The following is a 9136-nucleotide window of genomic DNA, read 5'->3' as shown; positions in this document are numbered from 1 at the left end:
CATCTGACTTTGAGCTGTAATATATGCATTTGTTAGTTGTTGTTAGTAGTTACCAACAACTAACTGTGACTCATCTTTCTCTAACTTCTCTCTGATATTTTTTTTGTGAAATATTTGATAATTTAACCTCTTTGTGTGTGAAACTTTATGTTTAAAAACCATCTGAAAAGCTAAGAAATAAGTTAAGAAATAATAACAAGGGGCCAAAAAGGTTGAGAGACACCGGTTTTATCTTTAACACTGTTTATATTTGATTAGATTAGATTGGATTAGATTATTCTTAAATGTAGAATATATATTTGAAAATGAATCAGTATCAGCTAAATAAGTGTTAGTGGAGTATTAAGCACAATATTTCCCTATGGAAGGCAGTGAAGCAGAAGTAGAAATAGCAGAAAATGTTTATACCCAATTAAATATTTCTCAAATTTGTACCTAAAGCAGCAACAAGCAATTTTCATTTTGTGTTGATTCTGGCGGTCCCTGTGGACAAAAGTGGTAGTGTTGCCTTCTTTTATTGATTTCAAGGGGAATCTGACCGAATCCTAACCGGTGTCAGGCATTTAGAATAAGTATAGAAATAGCCAATCTTCTTGCTGATGGTCTCATTTGCTTGTGTTGGTCATATAGAGGCATTTATATTTCTGTAGTACAGTTGACTAATGTACTGGTGTCTAATCTACCAGATTAGATGCATTTTTATTTACTATTAAATGTCTCTCAGTTTTTAATCATGAGCCTCTGACCTCTTCCAACTTCTGCTGCCTCTTGCGGAGCTCCGTCTCCAGATCTGAGGGCCGCCGCTGTGCCATCTCCTCCTCCTTGTGCAGCTCCAGTCTTCGCTGCTCCAACACTCGCTTCAGCTCTGGTTTCTCCTCCAGCAGCAGGCCCCTGCAGGGTCAGTCAGAGTCACACTTACACACACAACCCAGCCTGCCCTGCTTTGACTCAAATGTTGCCTACATTAAGATCAGAGAGTGTTTTCAGTGTGTTCTGCTGGACCGTTTATGGCTCAGGAGCAGCTCCCGGTGCAGGGTCTGGTAGCTGGGTGGCTCCAGCGGGGAACCGTTCAGTCTCTTGGGCAGAGCGCTCTCGTCGAAGTCTGCTGTGGACTGACGGCACAGCGGAGGGTGGGTCTCTGAGGAACACAAAACAACTCATATCACTATATGTTCACTTTAACTGTGAACTCTGCAGATCTAAATGCTAATTGTGATTAAAAAGACACTAATTGGTCTATTTTATATGTTAATGTAGGTTTTCAGTCACAAAGTAATTCATTAAAATCAACTGTGATTTAAAAAACAAAATACATGTCATGTCAGGTAAGTACTAGCTAATTCTATCAAACCAATCCAATCAAATATTTGATTGACATATTAATCTTTCATTCCAATAGATTGATCTATCTGATGAAACAACAACATTTGAGTGATACTTCTATCAATCAAATATTCAAATCCGCAGTATGATTACCTGTATGTGTGCTTGTTTTAATGTTTAATGTTTGTTTAGCATTTATATGTTAAAATACCTTTTTTGTGATGTCCATATCCTGTTTTCTGTTGGTTAAAGAAAACAAAAGATTGTTGTTAACATGTTAACATTGATATACCAAAACTGGTTAGTCAGAACATCTTATTTATGTTGATCTTTGCCTGATTGGACAGAGGGTATAATTAGATACTGTGAGAGCAAAAGGGGACACTGCCCGCTGTTCTGCTTAAGCAGGTGAGCTTTGTTTACTGGGAGCACAAAGGTGACGTAACAGCTCTCTCAGTCAGAGAGACAGTAATATAGACATTGTCTTTGGCAAAACATGACACAAGTTCTACCAGTAATTAAAAAAGTAAAAACACTTGACATTGGCATGACATCCTGCTGTAACACAATCACACAGATACTCTGCCACACCCACTGAAACCCGATAACCAGGAGGTTGAGATCACATTGAGCAGATGGCAGATACTGTTGTAAGTGTTCGGGAAAAGTCATATTTCTTTTATAAACGGCCCTGTAGCTGCCCATAAGATCCCCGAGCTCTCCACCTGAGATGCTTAGAGCTCAGAAGTCTATTTGGTGTGGTGCCTTTTACTGTTCCTGTCACCGACATAAGCCTCCAAATCCTGTCTCTCCCGCTGTACTGGCCCCTGCAGAGAGGTTGAGCTGGGTCGAGATATCCTGACTGGTGTCTGATCTGATGGACGCTATTGTTCCACTCAGAGCCTGCAGGGCTGGGATGGATTCCAGCAAAATCACTCCTCCTGATCTCTTGACTTCTCCTCCCTAGAACAGACGCTCTGAATGACTAGCTGACCCGGAGATCATTTTACCTTCAGAAGCATCTTTTTTTTATACATTGGAACCTGAAAGCTGTTTATACCTACACTATATATTAGCCTACTGTAACTGCTGTTCATACTGTTCATGCTGAATATATATTAGCATATTAACATCTAACCCTTACTGTTTATTCCATAAACAATATACATTACTCTGCACTTCAATGTTTTTTCTTCTGGTTAGATACTAAACTATATTTCAGTGTCTCAGTACTTGTGCACTGTGCAATAAAGCAGATTTTAATATGATCTAAAACATGTTTGTGAAGTAATATGAATAATAAATAAAGAGCAACAAGATGCTCATGAGTTTAAGATATACAAACATCATAAATCTTGTGTTTGATAGCTTTCAATATGGATAAAAAAAACTTTGATAACAACACACACACACTGAACTTTTCACCTGAGATAAAGCCTACTGTAACCGTCTTTATCATCCTCACCTGACAGTTTAATGTTTGAATATGATATGAAGAGGGACATTAAGTCTGTTGGACAGACTGCGACTGTAAACTCACTGAGGCTACTCGTACTGGCTGACTGAAGTCAATGAATCCTCTGACAGATCAGATCAGATGTTGACCTCTCACTCACCAGACTGGAGTAAACGTTTAAGAAAACCATTTACAAGAACTCACTTTTCTTGCAGTTGACCCCTCCATGGCAGGATAGCGGAGGTCCACTGTTTCTGTCCGAAAACAGCGTTGCTGTTTTAGTCCATTGTTGAAAAGAATCACACCTCCTCACATAGTCTGCCTGTTGTCTGTTTCTTTGCTGCATCCAGGTCCAACATATTGCTGCTGATGAAGGATCCTCAGACTCAATGTGCCCCCTAGCAGTAGTCAATAGTGGTAGTAGACTCGGAAATCTTATTACGCCATTCAAGCTTACCTCACAACCCCCACAAGGCACAGGATGCTAGATTAGTTAATTGCCACAGACACAAATACAGCTTAAAGCCAACCTAGCACTGCACTAGCTAGTACCAGTCGGCTCCTCCACCACCGAGCCCATTAACACTGACAGAAAATAAAAAGAAAGGCTTTCAGGCAAACCAACACTGATTCACTCTTTAGTTCATTGGTTCTTATTGCTTAGAGACATGCTGTTCAAGTATAACAATTCATTACACTATATTGTGTTTCCTACGCTTGAACTCATTCACTAATTATTTTCATGGAGATGGAAGTAATCTAAACTGTGCATTATTGGGCACACACACTGTCTTAGCCTCGGTTTATCTGTGTAGTTTCTGAGCATCAGAACCACTACAGTCCAATATTACATAGAACAAACTTTATGTATTTGTTTGCTTCTCCGGTTGTTGGTTAATTTAACGGGACAAAACAGACAAATGTTATATAAATAAAAGAAATGCAACAGTTTGGCCTTTAAGGGTAAAAACAACTAAAACAACAGAACAAACTAAACAGACTGTATGTATGTGAATGTGTCTTGAGTGTATTTATTGTACGTGACTGTATGCACTGACATACAGTAGGTGTATGTGTGTATTTATATGTGCATGCACATACATATATAAGACCAGTTCATTCATTCAGTGTTAACATATATGCCTTTATAAGCCACTGTTTCAGCAGTGTATTGAAATTGTGAAATGTTTTTACAGTAATTCATTTGTGAACATTTTAATGAAGAACCTTGTTAATAGATTAAATGACTGAATATATTTGCATACTTTATTTATTCATTCACCATTGGAGACCTTATTCCTAAATCTGTTCTTGGGAAACAAATCAGTGCAAATGTATTGAGACCAATAGTTTAAGTATTTTACAGCAAGATAACTGCCTTTTGAAATTACATGTACAATCAATTCATCAATTGTAACTGAATCCCTCCCTTTCTGTAAATTATTTATAATTCCTGTTTGAACTGAATGCGTCTGTTTCATTTATTTTATTAATTTTTGTTTATTGTTAATAAGCTTTGAAACTTTTATTTGTAATTTGTAAAACAGTGTAAAAACTGTAGTTTCTTCTTTAATTCAAGAACTATCAAATTCAAAAGGAGAAAGCAAGGAAAGTATTTTGGCCACATGGGGTCGCCATACAACTACATTCTGCTTTTAATCTCCCACAATTCCATGCGGCATTTAGCTTTAAAACCAACCCGGATGTTCCTGTTTCTCATAGTTTGAATGGCTTGTATGGGCGAGTGTTTGGTGAGTGTTTGCGTGAGCGAAAGTGGAGTGAACGTTTGTATGATTGTTTGTATGATTGTGTTCTCCTATAAAAACCTACACAGTGATCTTATTTGATCTGGTCTGAGTTTGGCTCTGCTCGGACCGGAGATGATAGGAAACCCGCTCGCTAGCCTCCATGGCGATGAGCAGCTGGCAGTTAACATCCAGGGCCTCCACGCTTTTAAGTTGTGGGCAGAGGTGATGAATTGATCAGATATACTAGTTCGGAGTGAGTTTGGGGTTCGCCCCAAGCTTCACAATGGACAATGAGTAAAGAGGCGATTCTGATCTGAACCACAACCGGAGAATCAGCGAGGAGCCCGGACGGTAACGGTAGTTTAGTTTTGAAGAAGCCCGGACAGGTAAACGGGCAGTTAAGAAGCAAGCCCGGACGGTAAGGTAGTTTAGTTGTAAGGAGAAGCCGGGACGCGGAAACGAGGGTATTAGTTTAGAAGAAGCCCGGACGGTAGACGGCAGTATTAAGAAGAAGCCCGGGACGGTACAACGGAATATGTTAGTTTAGAAGAAGCCCGGACGGTAACGGCAGTTAGTTAGAAAGACAGCCGGACAGGTAACGGCAGTTTAGTTGAAGAAGCCGGACGGGTGAACGGCAGTTTAGAAGAAGCCCAGCGAACGTTCTAGAATGCTCGGCGTTATCTGTCACGAGGCCTTGCCTAGGTTCTAAACAAGATGTGGTCTTAGTATCGCAACGTTTTTTTTTTTAGCGACCGTTTACAGGCAGTTTAAGGTAGTTTAAAGGAGCGGTACTTTTACTTGTTCAAGTGAGTTAAGAGGTAATTTAACACATGTACTAACAACGAAGACTAAACTCTTCAGATGAATGAAAATCCTCCAGAATCACAGGCCTGCAGTACAGTGGTTAAAGGTTACTGTCGCCATGGTTACATCACTATCCTACTTCGTTGATAATACCGTGCTCCCTTCTTAAAGGATACATTCACACTTTGAGAAGTCTCTGTATTTAAAGTATTTGGGTGCTGTAATCGTTCCTCTTGACATGGAGTAGTAAGTGGTTTCCATGTAAGAGATGAGTACAAAAGCCTAAATCCCTTTGTGCAAAAGTAAGTAACAAATATGCTGTGTCTTCGTTTTATCATTACAAAATCTCTTTGTGTTGCTATCCTTCTGCTGCAGCCCAGCAAAGAAACACTGGGGAAACACAACGAGGGGAAATTGCACTAAACTGTAGAAGATATCCACTCGATTTAACTAGACTGCTGAGGTCTCCTATTGGCTTCAGCTGAACCTGAGGAGTGTGGTTTTGCAAAGGACTGTAGATTTTGTCCACCATCTTGTTTAATTGAATCCAGTTAGCCTATAGTGACCAGGTACATTGGAGCATGTCATTGTTTTAAGACATGCTTGGGGGAGGGAAAAAAAAGTGAACTTGTCCTTTAATGCCCTACCTCCTCACCCCAGTCTTTTCTCATGTGCACCTGAATTAATCAGTCTCCCTCTCTTTAGATAAAATAAAGGAACAATAGGTGCACATTAGACCGCCTTCCATTTAGCAAGGTGTACCGGAAAGACTGGCAACTGAGTGCACAACATATGTTGCATCGGGCCTGGGATTATATATAAAAAGGTTTAACTATATTGTTCTTTAAAATTGTGGCTCTTTTATTCAAATAGTTATTTGACAAATCTGTCAAGTTATTGGAGTCTGTCATTTCCTTTTTACAAAGTGTACAATGACAATAAAATCTTTGTCTTCATTTTCTGGCTGCATTATTCACAAAGTCTTTCTTCTCCTAAAATTCTCAATGTCCATCCAGACTCCTTTCTTTATACTCTACAGTACACACAAGCATATTCAATATCAAATCCTGCTGTGATCCTCTCCCATATGTTTTACTGGACATATCTGATGCAGAATTGCAAACTCCTATTCAAAAATCAACACATTTATCTGCTAACCAGCATCAGCTGAGTTTTCAAGCTGTGAATTTGAGTATAGTTGATGTTTTGTAGGTATATAATAGTACAATAGACAGTCCCCCTTTGCAAATGTATTTATAAAGAATAGTAGAGTGATGAGCAAATTTTTGTACAAACAAAACATTCCCCCCCCCCCCCAAGATAGAACACTTTTATGGCTTAATTACACTGAATCAACACAATAACATACAAGGAATAACACAATAAAACAATAATAAACTAAATGAACTGCAGGAGCATTTTTAACCTTCCTTATGTATTTATTTAATAACTCATTTTTAAGTGCCTGCCACACTGGAGGGCCTATTAATGTAATATTTGGTTATACTAATGTTATAATTTACTAGAAATTAAAACAAAATAACTCCAACTTGAGTAGACTGGACGGATACATTTTTTTGAATTGTTTAGTGTTTTTCAGGTCCTACAGGTGTCAATGGTATGTATGATACCGTGTTAACATCATGCAGGTGTCGTGTATTGCTTGTTCTTGTTTCAAGCTGTCCCTGTTCCGGTTCAATAATGTTCCTATAGATGGTTCAGCATCCTAAAAGAAAATAAGGTTTGCAAACCTGTAAGAAGCACACAGTCATTTTGTTCCCAGTAAATTGGCAGTACAGTTTACCCACAATGGATGCCACCTAAGCAAAAGAACCCCTGTCACCCATTGCTGTTTCACATCTGATGGATATGGTGGCAAAATCAATTTACCTCTTTCAATGAACAAAATTCCTAGGTGCTTCCTCGAGGTGTCTTTGTTTTAATACAATCGGGGAAATAAAACTTTTTCTTTTGAAGGTACCTGTCTGTCATCGGGTTTGTGATCAACATTGACACCCCGAGGCTGATGATTCCTGAGCTGCTCCAGCGGTATGTCTGCACCTACCGGTTCAGCCAAGATCACTTGGAGCTTCTCTTTAATTCAATCAGAGCATCGGGTAGGGTTCACGTTTTACAGCCTTTAAAAAACAATAAGAAAATATCTTTGGTGTAATTGTAGTGTGTGGGTGTGTGTTGTTTTTTTTTTCCTTAAGGGGGCTGGAACAACAATCCCTCTGCCGGCCAGTTCCAGGGCATCTTCCGGCGTCTGATGGTCCGGTGTGGTGTCTCACCAAGTGGGCTAGGCAACGTGGCAGCACAGGATGACACAGCGTCTCTGTCTGCTGTCGAGATGTCCTCTGCCGAAACTGCAGACGAACTCCCTTCCCCGTTTGTTAACTTTGCAGCCCTCGTGTGTGACCACAGCTACCTTCCCACGCGCTTTGGTGGTCTTGTGGACAATGCTCTGGTCTACATCGCAGGGTTTGTGGTTCGGCAGGTTCTAAGAAGGCTCTCTTGCGATGTGTGCCGTGCCAGCCTGGTGACAGACCCCGTACACTCTTCACACCACGAAGGTGTAGCGTAAGGGCAAACTCCCTCTGCTCCCTGGTGGACTCATGGCCCTTCTTTGCAAAGAGGTCTACCTGAAGATCTGAAATTCAGTAAGCATAAACATGCCCTCTTCTTTAAACCAGAAATAAACCAACACATTTCTCTCACGATTGACAAAAAGACGCTCCTGGCTCTGAGGGAAGGCCAGTCAGAGTAGACGAAAATAGATGTTTGTGTTCCTGACACATACACCAGCAGACACTCAATCAAGAATAGTGAAAGATCCCACAACGGGGTGAAGAGAGCCTGGTCATCGAGTTGTGAGGAGGTACAGCCCAGACAAGATGGTGAAGGCAGTGGAGAAGCTACACGATCCAATAAAAAATTCCAATAAATTATACAATTAGACTGTCAGCATGGCACACAGTCTAATTTAAGGCTCTCGATATACCGTATGGGATATAATACTTATAATTGAACTGCAGAGTAGAGGTTGAAGATAAGAATTTTTGATTTGTGTGATGATTCCTTCATGCCCCAGGGATAAAGAAAGCATACAGTTTAGGCGGAAATTGTGAGAGAAATGTGTGTTATTTCTGGTTTAAAGAAGTCATGTGACCTCTGTGTTTGTCAGATATGAGGTTGTCTGTCTGTCAGGTTACATAAAACACTGCTCACACTATAGATCCCTTACTTACATCTTACCTGTGAAAAGTGATCCCACGAGATTTGGTTTGTATGCTTCGCTCATTAGAGCATCCATACGCGCACAGAAGTCCGGCATCTTTCCATTCACAATCTTCTGTCAGAAGCTCGTCTGCTGATAACATTAAGCAGAATTTGTATTTGGGGTAGTAAAACCAGCATTTTTAAAATATCCAAGCCCTGTATCATAGCTACATGTGTGGCGTTTTTAACAAATCAATACGTTTGGAATGGTCCAAAATTCAGCGAATAATTCTCTTGAGATTGAGGAGTTCCTTTTCTTTCTTGATAGCCCTGTTCCAAGATGGCGCGCTTTAGCCGCGCCCTCCACAGTCGACGCGGCTGTCAATGGTTCTATTCTCGCGATACCGAACGTTGCCACTCTAAACCTTCTTTTATTGCTTTTGGTAAGGAAACGGAACGGACATCAAACCATCTAAGATTCAAAAAAATAAGAAAGGCTCTGCTCTTGATTCATGTATTTCTGTATTAATGACTCTGCTTGTTCTTACTGTTTGTATCGTAAAGATTTAATAAAGATTATTAAAAA

At 40.0% G+C, this 9136-nt stretch overlaps 1 protein-coding gene and 1 non-coding gene across 2 annotated transcripts in view; one reads left to right on the top strand and one right to left on the bottom strand.

Moving 5' to 3' along the window:
• The window catches only part of zgc:195245 (uncharacterized protein LOC565483 homolog), a 3518-nt gene extending 159 nt beyond the window's left edge, over positions 1-3359 (bottom strand). The window contains exons 1-3 of the mRNA XM_035655845.1: positions 3332-3359; positions 1003-1138; positions 747-891 (exon numbers count right to left, since the gene is read on the bottom strand). Of these exons, the coding sequence (XP_035511738.1) occupies positions 747-891; positions 1003-1138; positions 3332-3359 (309 nt within the window). The remainder of the gene's footprint in view (positions 1-746; positions 892-1002; positions 1139-3331) is intronic.
• Positions 3360-4457: 1098 nt separating this feature from the next.
• On the top strand, positions 4458-4844 carry LOC118325059. The gene has a single exon (XR_004796583.1).
• The last annotated feature ends 4292 nt before the right edge of the window (positions 4845-9136 follow it).

The sequence above is a fragment of the Morone saxatilis genome, unplaced genomic scaffold (genome assembly GCF_004916995.1).
Source record: "Morone saxatilis isolate NCDOM2014 unplaced genomic scaffold, NCSU_SB_2.0 Contig15, whole genome shotgun sequence".
Lineage (NCBI taxonomy): Eukaryota > Metazoa > Chordata > Actinopteri > Moronidae > Morone > Morone saxatilis.
Note: the sequence above shows the minus strand (reverse complement) of the source record. Positions and strands in the feature narration are given on the sequence as shown.